Below are 17,979 nucleotides of genomic sequence, written 5' to 3'. Positions count from 1 at the left end.
TGTTTCCGACTCTCTCTTCTATTCAGCCTGGGTTTTATGTTTACCAGTAACTTGCACCGAGTCCTGAGTCTAACCACTGGATGTGTATTTTATGTCACTTAATGCAGTAATAAGAATGCACACATGTGCATGCCTGCAAAGGGCAATGAGGGAAAGCTAAATTAAACTGCATGAGCCAAATGCATAGTTCTGTTGAGTCCTGCGGTAGTTTTTTGCCTGGGCTCCTAATGGGGTGAGGCTTATCGCATCTTTCTTTGCCTTTTGTCTTCTAAAAGCTTTTGAGCCTGTTGGCTGATCTGAACAAAGCCTGACAGAAAGGTAGATTTCTCAGAGATTTTAAGTCCCTGCAAGATTTGCAGAATTATGCAGCTGAGTGAAAAACGACCTAAAATAGAGGGAGGTTACTGGATGGGATCAACTGGTGTTAGGCATCAGAAAAACAGGCAAGAGAAGCTGATCTTCAGGAAAGTGGGCTTTGTTGGCTCTGCTGCTGGTAGAGCAGCATCTCTCCTAGGCTGCTCTGCTGGATAGAGCTCTAACCTGCATCCCCCACTCCTGGTAAATGTGAGAAAGCACCTTTCTCCAGCGGGGGAGGGTGTGAAATCCCTATAGCACCTTCTACAGCAACACGTGGACTTACCCACAGTGCCAGGTATGCCTGGAGCCCCCTTATCCATTACGTGTTGAGACAAAGGGGCAGCGCAGGGAGTTCAGACCACAAAACTGGGCTACCCTGTGCTGTTGTTCACGTGGAAGCGCGAGGGAGGGAGTGCAGTTTCTCACCCGAAGGAGATAAGCAGATGCCCTGTGTGCCTTTCAGCGCGGTGCTGGGACGCTGGCTCCCCGCTCACTTGGAAGCAAGGAGGAACGAGGTGCGCCTGACTCCTCTGCTTTCAGCAGTAGTTAACGCCTTGAGCCGAACTCCGTAGCCGACATGTTGTGTCGGCATGGAGAGAGCTTAGGCCTGAGCCACAAGCCCACGTATGGTGCATTTGGAGACTGCTTGGGGATTTCTCTTCCAAGAACTGAGCTGATCTTCCCGATGTAACCGTAAGGAGCTTGTGCCCCAGGGATCACCCGGGAATTAGATATCCATCTAGGCATTACGCTGCGCCATAAATCCTAGACAAGCCACGCTCAAGTGGTAACTGGGTCACTTTGTGGTCCTGCATCTTGTTCTTGCAGAGGACACTGGATGCAGCCGTGTTAGAAAGCCGCATATGCGGCACGCTGTGTGAGACAGGGAATAAATCTCTTCATTGCATCAGCTCTCCCCTGGCCCTGCTAAGAGAGAGAGCCAGGGCAGCAGGCTGTCTCTTTGAGGGATTTGACAGGCACCATCTCACTTCATCTGGGCTGAAAAATTAAGCACATGTAATTGTAGACCATGCTGATCTCTGGCATCCTGTGTGAGTGGTTTTGTTGTTGGCTGTCTCTTGAGAGAGCCCCTGAAATTCTTTTGAACTTCTTGTTCCCCCTATGCTGAAATATCCAAGTTGGGGGGAGAAAGGAGAGAGAGAGCACAGCTGGAAGTGATACCACATGCATATCTGTGTTTACAGATTTGACGACTTCTCTCTAGTCCGGCTGGAGGACATGCAATTGTAGACACTGATGTGCCATCACACCAGAGAGAAGATAGTGATTCATCACCGCGGCTCACAGAGCAGCTTCTTGGGAACTGGCTGTACAGTAAATGCAGGCAGTCCCAGGGCATTCAAGCAGCAGCGGTGACTGATAAGCCAACCCCTGTGAAAAGATGCCTCGGCACCCCGGGGATGGGAGGGACAGGCTAGATGCTTTCGTGGAGAGCAGCAGAAAGCCTTGTTTCCTGTATAAACGTGATGCCTTTTTGATCATAACTCTGCAGAAGTCACTGGGACTGTAACCGAGGGGGTCAGATCTGTTACACAGACAGAGTTATTTCAGCTTTACGATTGAGACACGGCGACCACTTCTGTAAGCAAGCAAATAGCCAAGCAAAACTGCATTAGTCAAATAGTTCATGGCACGTAGGCAGAGCTAGATCCAGATCTGATCCAAAGGTCTTTTTGGCCTGCAAAAGGCAGGCTTTTACTGAGATAAGACATTTGTTTCAGACATTTATGTTGTTTCTTTCCTTGCTGTGTGGTTTATTCTGCAGAAACTTCCCAGTGCTCAGTCCTTGGCTGACCCCATTCTTCAGTGAATGAGCATCCCATCATCTTTAACCATGTTGTCCCAGGTGGGAGCATGAGGCTAAGGCCAGCCTTCATCCATGGGGCTCTGGTCATCCTCATCCCTACATTCACTAAAGAGAGGCAGATGCTATCAGAGGTTGTCAGGTCCAGGGTGGCTGACGTACCTATGGGATTACCCTCCCCCATAGACAAAATGGGGCTAACAGGGTCTCTGTCGTGTCTTGATGCTTCTGCCCAAGTGAGTTTTCCTGGAGATGTGTTGGTGTTCTAGGTAGTTCGGGGAATTAAACCTGATGCTGCTGTTTGCTCTGTCTGGCCTGTGAAGGGTTGGGCCAGCTGCCAGCCCTCCTGGTGACACTCTTGGCCGTGATCGCTGCCGTTCAGCATTGACTTCTGTAGGCTGTGTCGTGTGCTACCAAAAGCCTTTGCTTTTTACTGATTTCCACTGTTTCAATTCTATATATGGCGGCTGTTACAATTTATTCCTGTGTAAGGAAGGCTGCTGACAGGACTAAGACACCCTATGTATGTTCTGGGTTATTCTTCTTCTGTGCACGCCGCTGTTCGCTTTTGGGAAAGATGCCCGAGCTGAACTTGTCAAACCTGGGTGAATGTCTGCAATATGAGACTTGGCTTTTGCTTCTGAAGAAGTAATTTTGTATTCAAGGATGCTGAGGGACTGAAACAGCCAAGGAACATCTGAAAATATGTATTTTGACTTTGGGACTGGGAGTTTGAAGAGGTTGACTGTGACCTCTCTCTGTGTTGTCTAAGATCCCCGAGTCAAAACCAATTGAAGTGAGAGAAGGGGTGGTGCTGAGAGCTGCCCAGATCTCTCTGTGCTCCAGCTCTGCTCTCCCTTCCACAGATGCTGGAGGAAACGCCAGTGCCTTCTCATTTTTTTGCTGTCTCTCTTCCCCAGCCTTCCCCTCCTGACTCATGCACAGTCTCTGCTCCTGGGGTACTTGGTGTGAAAGCATCCCTGGTGCAGTCAGGATGTTTGTGGTCCTGATGTTATCAATAGCTCATGCTGCTTTGCGGCCTTTGGGTGGCAGGAGATCTGTCAGTCTATGTCCTTGGAGTCAGCGTTATCCCCTGGCTGGGCTGGACAAGCCCAGGAGGCATTAACAGCACTGCAGTGATGGTCACCGAAATATTTCCTTCTGTGCTCCCTAGCAAAAAATGCAAGAAAAGCATCTCTAATGTATGTGGGAGGGTCTTGCTGGCCCCGTAGCAGGAGAGCAGCACCGAAGGCTACATCGGGGGTTTCTTGTGTGTGGCTGGTGATGTGCAAGATGTCACGTCTCCATTTCTGCAACTCTTGCAAGGGAGGTTGTGGGGAGAAGCAAGGTTACCCTCTCCCCTTGGGCAGCTGCCCCTCTGCTCGTGCCTCCCTGTGCTCTCCCAGTACTGGCATGGCAGTCCCGAGGGCAAAGTCACAGAGAGGGGACTCTGTGCCACACCACCCAGAGATGTGCCCTTCCTTCTTCAGTGCCTCTCTTACTGAAAGGAGACACAACTCAGCTCCTACTTCCCAAAACAAGGCAGCACCACAAGTTAGAAGCCCATCTGAAAAAACAAGGTAGGAATTGGCAAAGGCAGCAGCTCTGGTGTGGTGGGACCGAAGCTGTCAGGGTGACAGGAGGGACCCGAGGGTGGGGTTTCTGGCTGGGGACTGCAGCGTGCCTCCTCCGAAGGCAAGCGCTGCCCTGGGTTGTGGTGTGGCTCAGCTCCGGCAGGCTGACGGGTCTTGTACCAAAGGCCATGGAAGCCTCTTTTGTTCCAGAGGCTAAAATTGGAAGAAAAATTAAATCCCCCCAGTGAGAAGCTGAGAAAACGAAGAATGAAACACCCAAAAATCTTCTGTGTGCAGCTGCAAAAATCACCTTCTGCTGCTTATTAATTAGCACAGCAACAATTTGGGAGAAGGCGTGAGATGGAAGTTAGTACAAAGGACCTTCTTGTGTTTCCCTTCCTGGGGATGCTGGATTAGCTGTAAAGGCACTGTCCTGTCGAGCGTGCTCTCTTTGGGTTACGTGATGTGGGAAAGCGCTATTGCAGCATCCCCTCTGTCTTCACAGTGCCACTGCCCTCACTGCAGGCTGGTGGGAGTCCTTCCCAAAGGATTTTGTGTATTTGAGGGGAACCTGGACAGGTCCTTGGAAGAAGATCACTGAATAAAGGGACCTCATCAAGCTGAGAAACTCTTAAGCTGAGGCTAAACATGGTTGCAGTCTCGGAGGGTGTTACGGGGCATTATCAGCTTGTTACTGCGCTTTTTAGGTTGTGACCATGGTTGGAGATGGGATTTTGGGCTGGCTGGAGTCCAGACAAGTTCACAGGGAGCCCAGTGCAGAAACATCTACCTCCAGGAGCTGGCCTGGAGCAGATTGAGTGTTTGTACTCCTGGGTGCAGAAAAGCCTGAACAGCACCGTCCTCCTTTCCAGTCTCAGCTGTGCCATCACGCACAGAAAGACCAGTACAGACAGGCTTGTCACCTCTGAGCTCCCTTAGGTCCCAGCACAGCCCTGGGGCAGAGCTGCAGCGCTGCCGGAGCAGCACAGCCTCGAGGATATCCCCATCCCTTCGCTCATCCAGCTTATCTCCGAGATAAGGCTGTGCAGCCTCCCTGACGTCAGCGCAGCAGCCAGGAATCCCCTGCACGAAGCCGCAGTGGCTTTGCTGCTGTTCTAATCGTGCACATCTTTTTGGGAGCCTCCAACGCTCGGATCCAGGCACATCATTTCTGCTAGCTTGCGGCATAGCCTCTGGGAACCCCCGCCTGGGAAACGTGACTGCGTTCAGCACATCCGCAAACCTCAGGAGCTGAAACACAACCGGCCGAGTTGATTATATTACGGCTGAGATTCTTAAATAAACAACACTTGATGAGTGCAGCGGGATGTTTAATAAGAGCCTCCTCAGCCCCCAGCGCCCCCCGCCTCCCATAATCACTTGTAGAGGCAGCCCTACAATCTACAGCCAGCGAGGGGAGAGGCAGCGAGGCAGCGTGATTTGTATTCCAGCTCTGCTACTGCTCCTAGTGCTTCCAAGAAGCGAGTAAAAATAGCACTCCGTCATTTTGTAAATAATAGCTATCTCCTCACAGACCCAGGGAGTCACGAGCACTTAAAAGGGAGATTGCGGGAAGGGGGGGGGATGCCTTGAGCCAGGGCTGGGAAAATGGGACATGGGGACTCGGAGTGGGGGACAGGGGAGGGAAGGTGAAATGGAAACCCTGAAGCGCCTCAGCAGCAGCCGCTGCGGTTTTACACCTTCTGCACGCACAAGGGAAGCAAGTGACTGTGCTGGCGTGGGGCTCGGGGCGGCAGGATGCGGCCCTTCACGCAGCGCTAACGGGGATGCTCGTTGCCTGCGCAAGCAGCCAGGTCTGGCGTAGCAGGTCCTTGGAGAAGGAGAGGGGTAGCTGTTGAAGAGCGGGCAGGTGTAGGGAGTGCCATGGTAACACTGTGGGAAGGGATGTTACGGCTTTTGTTTTACATTTGCATTGCAGATCTGCCCAGCTGTGGGGGATTTCTGCAGGCAGGAGTAAGGCGGCATCATGAGCAGGCAGCGAGGGCTTTGTACCGTGGGGGAGAAGGGGCAGCTCTGATTGACCCACAGCACCTTCTTCCTGCTCACACACGTGCTCCAGGTGGTTTTAGAAACACAGTTGTGCTGAAGCTTGGGAATAAGCTGAGCCTGTACATGGGAAAGGGCCCCAGAGAAGGGAATCAGCCTCAGAGAAACGGCTTGGGAACATGGCACGCCACTTGGGTCTTTAAATTCTGCACATGTTCAAACATGGAACCTGAAAATCTCTTGCTTTTCTGGTTTTATGACTGCTGCAGGCTGGGTGTTTTTGTTTGTTTGGTTTGGTTTTTTTTTTTTTTTTTTCCTTTCCCAGTCCCCAGGTGGCAACAGCGTGGGGCACGGAGGGTGCTTGTGCAGGGTGCCCTTTCGTTCATGCTCCACTCCAGCTTCCTACCTGAACCAAATCTCTCTATTTTTATTTCCCCAACTGCAAAACGGGACTGGCAGCACTCTCCTGCCACCCCTGCAGGCTTGAAGGCTCAACAACTCACTTGTGCATGTAAAAAAACTTTGATTCACAGGGAAGGATGATGCTAGGAAAGGAAAAATGCCATTTAGTGTTCGGCAACAGGTCTAGGGAAAGTGCCTGACCCTCTACAGCACACTCCTTAATTATTAAATCTTTGGTGAGAAGTGGGCAAGACAGCCAAGCTGCAGTGTGAGCGTGTCTGCAGATTGACAAGGAGATAAGGATTTCCCTGCCATGTCTCTGAGCGGAGGCAGGAGATGCTCCTCTCTCAGCTTTCTCTTGCTACAACAGTGGACGCGGTTTCTTCTTGTTCAGGCTGGGGGTGGGTAGGTGTGCGGGTAAGGAGCGGGGAGGCTGGTGAGTAGCTCCCGATTTCTCTGGAGGAGAAGGCGTCACCATCACAGAGCAAACGAGCTCAGGCAGGGCTGCAAGCAGGGCGGATGCTCTTGGGCTGTAGGATCATGAAGGAAGCGAATCTCCGAGGCTGGAGCTCGCTCTGTTCTGCTGGTGTTTTACTTATCTCTGGATTTCCCAGCTCTGCTGAAATCCCTGCTTGCGTAGCAGTGATTTAATTTCAGAAATCCTTCCGGATCGCAGGCAAATCCTGCCCTTAGGAGCACATATTAACAGGGAAAGTTCAGTCTGGCGTTTCCTGTGAAAGGTGCAGGGAGACCATTTTTCTAAGTGCTGGGGGATGTGAATAAGCCAAAGACTGAGCCAGCCCCCCCTCCCCTCCCCCAGCTTGTCCCTGCACCAGGCTCTGCCTTGCAGGCACCAAGGGGACCCACCGAGTTCAGCGGGTTCACGTGGCGTGGCCCTGGGCAGGTAATTCTGCAGTCTGGAAACGGGGGACCCTCCTCAGACCCATTTATTACTGCCATTTTCTTTGATTGGGTTTGCCAATAGACTGAAGGGGCGGGAAGGGGTCTCTGGAGCTCTGTGACAGCCAGGTTACAGCATGATAACGGCATAAAAGCTTGTGTAAAGATAGCAGGATCGCATGAAACGGTGTCCAAACCTAGTTCTGCTTTTTTACCTCTTCATCACTTCCGGAGTCCCTTCCCTCGTGCTTGGATCCCCAGGATCACATTGTAAAGCACAGGTCCTTTCATGGACCCCTGTCCTTCTGCTGCCTCAGGTGCGAGGGACAATTCATTCTGCGCCTCGTAAGGACCGGCTTCACCGGCCACAGGTGGCCATAGATCCTGATCTGACGACCATGGCTGTAAATTATTTATCTTGGGCAAACTGAGTGACAAGGAAGGGAGGGGAGAGAGAGTTTGTGTTTTCTCTAGAACATAATTAGCCGTTTCTCGCTGCATGTGTTAGCGGAAGGAGCCTCGCTTCACTGAGTGTTCTCTGCTGTGTATCTCATTTGGGGACTTGTTTGGAGGGAGACAGAGAAAATACCCCGAGTGTTTAAGTCTTACAGAAGTAACTCATTTTGTTCAGGATCCTGTCTTGTTGGCTGCTGGGTGTTTCAGAAAGTGTACCGCATACATATTTCTCTTTAACCTTCTTTTTATCGCATCAAGACGAGATCAAGGGTTACTTATATAGCACAATAATATCAGCCACAGGCTGCATCAGAAGCTTTCCAACCATAATAACTAAAGACATGTATACGTATATTTTAGCCATTAAGGGGAAAAGCCTGCCAGAATGCGTTATCTTATTTTTGGATACAAAACTTTGAAGCACAAAGCTAAGCTTCGTAGTACTGCAAAATAACTGTCAGGGGACAGAAGGATTTCCATAACTGAATTGAGCAATGGGCCATCCAGGCTACTTGCAAAGCTGCTGCGGTGGCCAAAACGGGGTACTATGCATAAAGCGTGAACTCTGGGGGTCTAAATTGTTTCTTTCATTGGGAAAGCAGCTCTCGGCCAGCTAATGCCATACAAAAGGAGCACAAGGGCATGATCTGCCCCTGAAGTGGCGAGGATTTATGGTAACGTAGTGCTAAACTCGAGGCACCTCATCCATCATGTTGTTCAGTACAGCCCAGTGGGCAGAGTGTAGGACCATGAATCTGGCAAATCACTGTGCCTTGATTTCCCTGCAAAATGGGACAGCAGCAGAGATTTCAATTAGCAAACACACCGATATTGTAATGAAGTCGAGAATGGGACTTGATTGTGCTGTTTGGCATGAATAATACCTGCTGGTGCCTGCGTTCTGCAAAGCACTTTGGTTTATCTTTACCTGAAGGCATGTGATTAAGATTGCCCCTGGGTTTTAGCACTTGGGGCAGTAACTGGGGCTCTGTGGTTTTGCTGTGGGGCAGTGAGGCTGCTCTTCAGCATCCACGAGGGCGGCAGAGCCTGGGATGCAGGGGAGCGTGCGATGCAGGCGAGCAGCACCTTTGCAAGAGCAGCCACTCGCCAGGAGCGAGGCACTTAAGAGAACAGCAAACACGATGGCAGTAAAAGGCAATCAGAATATTGATTCTTTTTACATACAGATAAGCCTGAAGCTGTAACAAACCCAGGGTTTCCTAAAACTGGTGGAACATTGCTCGGCTGTTTATCAGGCTGGGAGACACAAAGGGATTTCAGATTAAGAGGAGTTTCAAAGCATCAGGGCTTACCTCTGTATTGAAAACACGTGGATCTGTACCACGTTATGTATTGTGTAGCCGCATACATTTTGTCGATATGCATTGTCTGGCTGTGCGGGACATATTCATCCGTGGTGTAAGTGTGGAAAGCAGCAGAGCTACATCAGAGATGAATTTTCCCAATTACGAGTGATAAAATCGGCCATTGTTCAGGGCACAGCAGAGAGCGCGATGCCGGCATGCTGAGGGCAGGAAAAACCACCACATAACAAAACCCAAACCTTTGCCTGCACAAGTAAATTTTGTTCTCTAATTGCTCTTTTTTTTTGTTTTGTTTTTTTTTTGTTTTGTCCCAGACAGCGTAACTGAAGTCAAGACAGACATTTACGTGACGAGTTTCGGCCCTGTCTCGGACACAGATATGGTAGGTGCCACTGGCTGTCCACCTCATGGGGAGGGATGGCTTCTCCTGCAGCCGCAGTGGATATGTCCCACCCTTGTCCCTGCACAGTCTGGGCAAAAGCAGGATTTTCCTAAATGACAAGAACTTGAGCAAGCATCCCAGCTGCCTGCCCAGGCGTGAGGGTACCTCATCATCTTCTCGAAGACCAGGGGGAGCTCAGTGCGGGTGGTGGGCAGGGGCTGTTTCTCAGGCGCATTTGGGCTTTTAGAAACCAATTGATAAAGGCAAATGCAACCTTGGAGGCTCCATATCTTCGCACCACTCAAGCACGCTGCAGGCTTTAGCGTCTTTTTTTTCCTGTAAGTGCAACCTAATGAAATGGGGATGTCTGCCCACAGGACCAAGACCTGTACATAGCACGATGCACCTATTACACGCCTTGACCAACACCTTCACTGTAGCCAGCTTTCCTTGACCTGACTGCCTGGAGAAAGGAGGGTGCTCATTGGGAAGAGGGGAGGATGCCAGAATCTGGCCTGTTTTGGTGGCAGTGCCAGAAGAGAACACTTCACCATCGAACTGTCCTTAGTGCTTGAACCAGAAGGGAGACAAAAGAGAAAAAAGAGAGCGAGTGAACTGATTGCAATATTTTGACATGTTCAGGGAAAATTATTAATGAAAAGGCTTGAGGTCTGAATTTAGGCTTGTATTCCCATAACAGTTTGTCTTCTAATTAAAACAGGACTGTGGAGCATAATTAATAGTGAGCTTTCTCAACGGTGTTTCTTGCAGCTCGTATTCCACACGTGCCCAGGCGCACAGAGAAGAGTTGGCTGTTGATGGTTGCTCAATATTTCAATGGTGCCACATGAGGACAGTCACGCATTCAGGACTGAGACCCTCCTGCGCATCCAGTCCCAGAGGTGACTTGGTGCTGGCACAGCCCGGGCCAGCGGTGGGCAGTCCTGGCCTTGGAGGGAGCCCACTTGGGGAGAGGGAGCAGGCATTGCTCTCACCAGTTGGGTGAGGCAAGAGCAATGTCCTGTGGCTCTTGCGGCCCCTCCAGAGTTGGGAGGGTTTCATTGTGCTCACATGGCCATGAACCTCTCTTCAGCTGCCCCATTGATAGTCGTGTGCTAGCAAGCGGAGGAGTTGGGGGAGAATAAAATCTCTGTGTTTCGTTGAGATGCTAGCCCCATCACGCAACCCCATGTTGCTTTGGAAAGACCACTTCTTCCAGGGTTGGAAGTTCACTTCATGTCAGTGTATCCAAGAGTACTAATCTCATCTGAGTTCTCTCTCTATCTCGCTCGCTTTCCTACCGCAGCGGAGACCTATAATAGATTCAGCAATCTTAGCCCTTGGGGAGTATCTGATAATTACTTCCAAGGTGGAGCATATTTGATTAAGGGAGCGTGTATAATGAACTGTGAAGAAGAAATATGAGGTATTGAAAAAAGGAAGGTATTCTCTGCAATGTGATTTGACAAAATGAATTTAAAATTAGGAAGACATTTAAAGAATAACAAATTATTTCCCCTTCGTGTGCTTTAGTTCCATGTATTTTACAAATGCATAGCGAATGTGTTTTAGCATGCCGTTCTGGTGCTAAATGCGCTCAGAAATGTGAGAGAGAGAAAACCCATCTCCTCGGGAAGCGTAGGGAGAGCCTGCTCTTCTGCGGTGGTTCCTTTCGTCTTGGGAGTGGGGAAGTCCCTCCTTCCCCACTCGCATCTGCCTGGTGATCTCGCTCCCGTCCCTCCCTCAGCCATTACTCACTGCGATGGAAAGCCGCTCCTGTGCATCGTGATGCAGACAGAGACTGTAATTACGATGATGGAGGAGAGGCAGGTAAAGCGGCTGTGGAGAGCGGAGGAGAGCAGCTGGTTACGAAGCATGGAGGAGGACGTGTAGACTTTTTCCCTGAGATGCTCCAAGGGACTTCTAATCTCTTTTTCATTTTGGTCTGGAAAGTAGAGCCTGATAGGGCCTGACATACGCCTGCTGCTTCAGTAGTGGTTCTTGCAGCATTACCTAACTCCCTGGGAAATTAAAAAAAAAAAAACACAACAAAGAACAAAACAAACAACAACCAAACAAAAAATTCAAGGGACCTTTATGCTTTGGTGGATGGACTCTGGAGACAGACTCAGTCTTGATGCTTATGATCACTTCTATAAGGCAGAGAAGAACATAACGTAGAACTAAGTGCGCTCTGTGGAAAGGGTGACTTGGGAATGATGCTCTCATGGAAAGGAGTATAGAAAAGGGGAAAAATCTCAACATAGTTTCTCTTTTCTTTGGGAATGCTTCCTTAGTATAAAAGAAGAAAAATAGGGCCTGGGAAGTTATTATAAATGTTTTGCTTCTTTGTTGTTGGTTTTTTTTTAATAGGAACAGGGAGTTCGGAATAAAATAGCTCTTCTCCTGGTCAGGACTTTTCCCAAACGTATCTCCTGGGATTACACATAGGTTCATTCCTTTGGTTTTATCCCTTTACTGAGCTTAAAACCACAAAGTGAAGATCATTTCCGTGAAGGGGCAGAATATCTTGTACAAGGAACCATAGGATCTTCTCTTTCCTTCCCCTAACCAGGCTCCTGAAACGTCACATTTGAGCAGGAGTGGCCAGGGAGCGGGGATGAATTTCTTTACTGAGACGCTTTCATTCAGCTGCCATCTGCCACAAAACCTGTAGGAATTTCTATGACCTATAGGAACTGATGCGCAGCAGCTTTTAAATGCTGCTGAGTAGAGCTGCAGGAAAGAAATCACTCACAATGATAAGTTTAGTTGGTCCTGCACCCTGCAGGAACCCGTAAATAAAGACTATGAATCTGCAACGGCAGGGGAAGAACAGCTGGGACAGACAGATTTTCTGAAGCCCCCATCTCTCTCTGAAAGCCTCGTGAGCTAACGAGATCCTTCATCAGCAAGAGGAGGTGTGTGTCGTAGAGGTGAGCAGGGGTGCAGCTCATGCTGACAGGCTGAAGACTTTCATTCAAGTGACAGGGACCCTCAGAGGACATGCGGTAGCTTAAGTCACAGGGAACAGCAGTCCCTTATGCCAGGCACCGGGCAGGCTGCTTTAATTTTGCCTTGGCATGGCCATGGAGCTGTAGCGCCTTTGCTGCTTGGTCACGTGGTTTTGGAGGCTGCATCCATGGAGTGAGGAGCTGCCCCTGGCTGGAGGGTTTCAGAGATGACTTCTAATTGCCTCAACTGGAACTTGGCCTAGGAAACGGGTTTCCATGCTGGCTGCAACAAGAAAAAAGAAAAAGAAAAAAAAAAGGGGGGGGAGGGGGGGTGGGGAATAGGAAAAAGAAGAAAAAGAGAAGAAATTCACAGGGTTTTGTAATGCAAATTTGTGAGGTCCTTGATTCAATGCTTTTCTAGAGGTGCCCTAGGGAGCAAAATAACGTTTCTTAATTGTTTCCTCATTTTATTTTATTTTTTATGAGCAGGAGTACAATTACTGGTATCCTGGCCAAATTCCATCTCCAGGAACTTTATTTTTCCTTTTATTTAATTCCCGTGTAGCTGCACACAATGGTTCCCTGCCCTGAACCATCTGGATAAAGGCGTTGGTGCAGCAGGGCTACCCCAGGACTGGCCACGGGCCACTGTAGGCTGTATTGCAGCTTGTCTGCAGTGGTCAGAAACACTAAGACACAAATTTCGGCATCATATCTAAGTCATTATATAAAATATGGTAAATGCCCTCTATCCTCCACAGATTTCTCCACTGCCGTTAACCCCTGCTTCATGTTGCATCATGCTTCATGTCAACCAAGGTGTGCCAAAAGACAGTATATGCTTAATGACTGAAGAAATGTACTGTTTCTTGAAGCGACTTTTTTGCAATGAGCATCTGAGTAAAGCAAGACTTACTTTTCTCTCCTTTCTCCACAAAGGAATACACTATTGATGTCTTTTTCCGGCAATCCTGGAGAGATGAAAGACTGAAGTTTGATGGTCCCATGAAAATACTTCCCCTGAACAACCTGCTGGCCAGTAAGATCTGGACTCCTGATACCTTCTTCCACAATGGGAAGAAATCTGTCGCCCATAACATGACAACACCCAACAAGCTGCTGCGCCTGGTGGACAATGGCACCCTCCTATACACCATGAGGTAAGTTTGTGTCTCCTGGGCCAGGGTCTTCCAGGTCCCTGTACACATGCAGGCAAGGACGGGACCTCAGGGTACAGTACAGCAGGGTTTGGGCAGACTTCGACTGGTTGAGCGCATTTGTACGGGTAGATTTTTTTCTCATCGTTCATGGTGATGTTTTTCATTTACATGATGAGGTAGAAGTGTTGGGATCTATAGTTTGTGAAGTTGGTGTGCCACCCGACTTATTTTTGTTCCTGACCTCTGATGGGGTATGAAGTCAGGTTTCCAGCATTGGTAGGGGAACATTAGGATGGGAGAATTTGTTATTCTCTAGCAGCTTGAGAACAGATCTAAATTTGTTTGGTATGTTGCACCAGAGCCGTTTGAAACATCTAATGAGCCCAAGCTGGCTTGTGAGAACAATGGGATTTTCTTCCTACCTCATGGAATCAAAAATCCAAATCTATATAATCAATACATGTCATTAGGAAAAAAAAAATCACCGGCTTATTAAAAACTGTGCTTTGGAGGTGCCAGGTTTGGAGAGGCCATTGGAAGTTCTCCATTTAACCCGGCCTATGCTGTCCCCAGCTGAGCTCTTGGTGGGAGCCCTGAACATGAGGTGGCCCTGCAGCATGATGGGACCCCAGGCAGTGATACAGCCTGTGCAACTCCACTGTGAGCTCCGGCAACTGGGGCCTTCCTTCTAAAACATGAGTCACTGCTGGGGAACCATGCTCGGGCAGTCATCTTCTCTGAGTTTCTCAGGAACAGCCCTGGTACACACATTTATCGCTAAGCTGCAACAGGTGGAGAGCATGAAGAAAAACACCTTTGGGTTAATTGTACGTTTGTTCCGGAACTATTCAGATATTCCTGTATGCTTGTGTAAGCTATTCAGCCACATAAATAATGTTTGCCACCTGGGGCTGATGTGCTAATTTGCCTTCCGAGGTAAATGGGCTTATAAATGAAATAACAAGCTACTCCTAGATGCGCAAGAATGATATTGAGTTGGGTTTGGAAAGGTGTAAATCTCTGTTTTCAAAAATTATTTTCTCTGCCTCCATCTTCCAGCCGATCCTAACTAATAACAGGCTTCGTTGTGGATTCTGCGTGCTGAGATGCGGCACTTTCACCTCTGTTTTTTGAGGACCAGACAGAATTTCATCTCTTCGTAGTTAAGCTGGCTGTGAATCTACATAGTGTCAGCAAGTTTTACAGCCTACATCGATAAACAATGCTCTGCTTTTGTGCAGCAGTTCTCAAATATGAGCTAATCCTGCCAGTGCCCTGGGGGTTTAGATCTCCACACATCAGTGATCTCACGTTACTGAGGCAGATGGGGTAAATGAAGGGAGAAACCCAACTTGACTTAAGGGCTCGGTTCTGCTCCCAGCTCTCTGACCTGCGTGTGGATGACTAACACTCCCCCTGTTTGTATCGTTGTCTGACTGTAAAGTATTATATGAGCTACTGGCATAAGACAGCAAAAAAAAAGGACTCAATTTCAGGGCTTTTATGTAATTTCACTTCTTCTTTACTCAGCAAACAGCCATTAGGTTCAGCCAGTTTTGTGTGACTGAGAAAGCATTGGATTTACTTTTCCATTCAGGGCTGAGCAGGTGCCGGGACGGCAGCGTCATGAGGCTCTTGGGAATGAGCTTCTTGAAGAAAATGAAGTAATGGGATTTTTTAAAATAAATTCAACATATCCTTCAGTTTAGCGGTCTCTTAAAGAAGGAGGAGATGGAGAGTCTGTACGTCCCTTTGTGTCTGCTCTTGTTCCCCTTAAATGTACTTCTAAGGCTTTGTAAGAGGTGAGAGCCCACTCAGAGATACCCAACAGTTGAGGGTTGGATATTGGGCCTTTTGTCACACGTTATATCGCGCAGTAGCAGGAGCAGTCGTGCGTGGAGACCTTTTCCTTACCTAGTACAGATTGCTGCTGTGCAGATATGTGTGAAGCTATCCTGGTGGAGCTCCAGGCAGTATTGGACCAGCCTGATGCTGAAGATGTGGTTAGAGCTGTCCAGATGGTCATCTGGAAAGCATTGCCCACTGCACAGGACAGTGTGTCAGGGGCGAAGCAGGGCTGCTCTGTGTTCACATTGCAACACATCCAGGATGGGATGTCTGTCCTGGTGCATCTGATGATCGCCCTTCTCCCTACTGCTGAAGAAAATGCCTGCTCAGAGCCACGCAGGTTCTTTAGAGTGGGGGCTCAGAAAGGAAGACGCAAGGGCACTCACTGCATGGTCCAGGACTGTCCATCAGGCTGAGGCTTAGAGACCAAGTCCTACCTGGTTCTGCCACTCACAGGCACTCACACCTCAATTCCCCTGTAAAATGATGATGATGGTATCACCCTCCCTTGTTAAGTGCTTTAAAACCTCTTCCCAGGAAAGGGCTGGGAGGAAACTCATGTTTTATGTCCAAATGGCACATTTGCTGTTTTTCCCCCATGCCCAGGGGCATGCATATTTGTCCTTCTCAAAGGAAGGAGCAGGACCACTAAGCTAATCTCAGCCCCACACAGCTGACATCCAGCAAAGTGCAAATCCCAAAGAGGCACGTTCTGTCCCACTGACTAGGGAGTGAGTTTGGACGCCCACCAGATTTCTCCTGAACTGGCAGGACTGTCCAGGTGATCCCTTGCAGGCTCAGTCTAGACTGGTACACTGCCATGCAGTTTGACTCCTGAGACATATCCTACGCCTTTACCTTGTACCAGCCAATATCCTTGAGGGATCAGCTCTGCTGATGTGCAATTAGATGCATGTCTCTTGCTATTTATCCTGCTGTGAAAGCCAACTTCTCTTAGTCAAGGCTTACATTTATAGATGAAGTTGCTCTGGTGGAACAGCAACTCTGACACCTGCATCCAGCGAAATTACACCTGTGTGACAATATTTATAGCTCCTGGAGAGAGCCTCTTTATCACTGACCCGAGCTTCAAGGAGTCGCACACCAGCTATAGCTGAGCATCCAGAGATTTCCTTTAGTCATGGCACAGCCTCCTCACGGATCAGTGCGGTGTCACGGTGCAAACATCTGATCACTGACTCAGGCCTTGGCATCTGGGCGACAAGATGCCTTGGTGACCGCAGCACAAAATTGCGTTTCTCTATTCCTCTCCTTCTGGCTGCTGAGGAAGGGACAGAATTACTGATCCCTCTGCCTCTTCCCCGCTGCTCCGGCTGCCTTAGAGAGCACGGGGGAGCACAGCTCTATTATGTACCCTGCCTCTGCAGTCTTGTTTGTGGAGCTCCTACAAGATCCAAGTAGTTCACAAAAGTGCAGCTAGGGCCTCAGAGCTCTGGTGTCAGACCGGAGTACAACAAACTGGGAATTGTGCGTGGATTTACATAAGGTACAGACGAAAACTCAGCTGCTGCAGCAATCGCTGGCTGCGCTCTCTGGCTTGGATTGTGCGGGGCACAGAGATAATGTTCTGGTTCTTCCTGGCCTTGAAGCATATGAAAATAGTGAAAGCTTAATGCTGTGCCGCTGGGATTCGACTTTGTGAATCCAGGCTTTAAAGAGCTCTCCTGCTCTTCACAGGGACTGTCAGAGCGGCATTGTTGAGGCTTTGTGGTTATTGTCGGAATGGTTCCCAGACAATATGTGCTCAAGTTATGTATTTAAAGGTTGTTTTCTTTAACTGCCAGGCTGACGCATTCAGCTGCACACCCAAAGACTTTCCCTCAACCTGTGTCGCCCAAGACAATGTAGAGTTCTTCGTGGCAGTGCACAAGCACTTGGGGAGGAGGATCAGTGAACCCCTGGGCGAGCAGAGGCAGAACAGGAGGGAAAGCCGAGTACAAAGGCACCCAGGGCATGGGCAGTCCCACCAGGGCTGTTGAAACCCAGATAACAAGTCCTGTACCTACTGTGGCATGTTCAGGGGTTTGAGCTTCTCAGGCTGCATTTTGAAATCACAGAGCTTCGAAGTGTCTCTCCCATCAAAGGCTTTGGGTTGTCTTTATTGCCTTTTTTTTTTTAACACCTGAGAAACTTGTGAGAGCTGTAGGCTGGAGCTTGCAGAACCCTTCCACGTGGTGGAGGCGCAACCATCATTCTCCTTTCTGTAAGAGCAGCAGCTGGGACACCCCAGAACCAGCTCCCCTGGGTAGGACGGACCGGCAACTATTTGGCTGCATCCCACACCAGGGCTGACCCTAGACAACAGCGAAAACGGACCCGAGCAGACCAAAGCTAGGCTGCTTAACACACAAGCAGATGGATAGGCGAGGTGAGATTTGCACAGCCTGCTTTTCGCTGCCTGACAGATCCCGGAGTGGATCCAAAGGCAGAAATGGTCTATTTTCCAGACGTGGTTTTGTGCAGGCAGACTTTTGTGAGGAAGCTGTCCCAGGAGAGAGAAATCTTCAGAGATTACCTTATCTCGCTGCATTTCTGCCATCATGGGCTGAAATCTCCAGGGGCTGGGGGAGGAGGTGAAGTGAATTCAGTGCTTTCAGATCCAGCACGAGGATCCTAGAAGCAATTTGGCTTTCAAGCACAAACCCCGGCAATTAAACCTAACCTAGATTCTCACACAGCCTAAACCGTAAACACGATACGGCCTGACTGTGGTTATTAATGAATCTGCTAGAGGAGAAATCAGGACAAAACTCAAGCAATATCCCTGG

The 17,979-nt window shown here is 49.2% G+C and overlaps 1 protein-coding gene across 1 annotated transcript in view; it reads left to right on the top strand.

The window, feature by feature from the left end:
• GABRA3 (gamma-aminobutyric acid (GABA) A receptor, alpha 3) overlaps positions 1 to 17,979 on the top strand; it is a 59,760-nt gene that overhangs the window by 19,830 nt on the left and 21,951 nt on the right. The window contains exons 3-4 of the mRNA XM_009889249.1: positions 9,161 to 9,228; positions 13,122 to 13,342. Of these exons, the coding sequence (XP_009887551.1) occupies positions 9,161 to 9,228; positions 13,122 to 13,342 (289 nt within the window). The remainder of the gene's footprint in view (positions 1 to 9,160; positions 9,229 to 13,121; positions 13,343 to 17,979) is intronic.

Source organism: Charadrius vociferus, unplaced genomic scaffold (assembly GCF_000708025.1).
Source record: "Charadrius vociferus isolate BGI_N301 unplaced genomic scaffold, ASM70802v2 scaffold7, whole genome shotgun sequence".
Taxonomy (NCBI): domain Eukaryota; kingdom Metazoa; phylum Chordata; class Aves; order Charadriiformes; family Charadriidae; genus Charadrius; species Charadrius vociferus.
The sequence above is the reverse complement of the archived record's forward strand: the minus strand, read 5'-3'. Positions and strand labels throughout refer to the sequence as shown.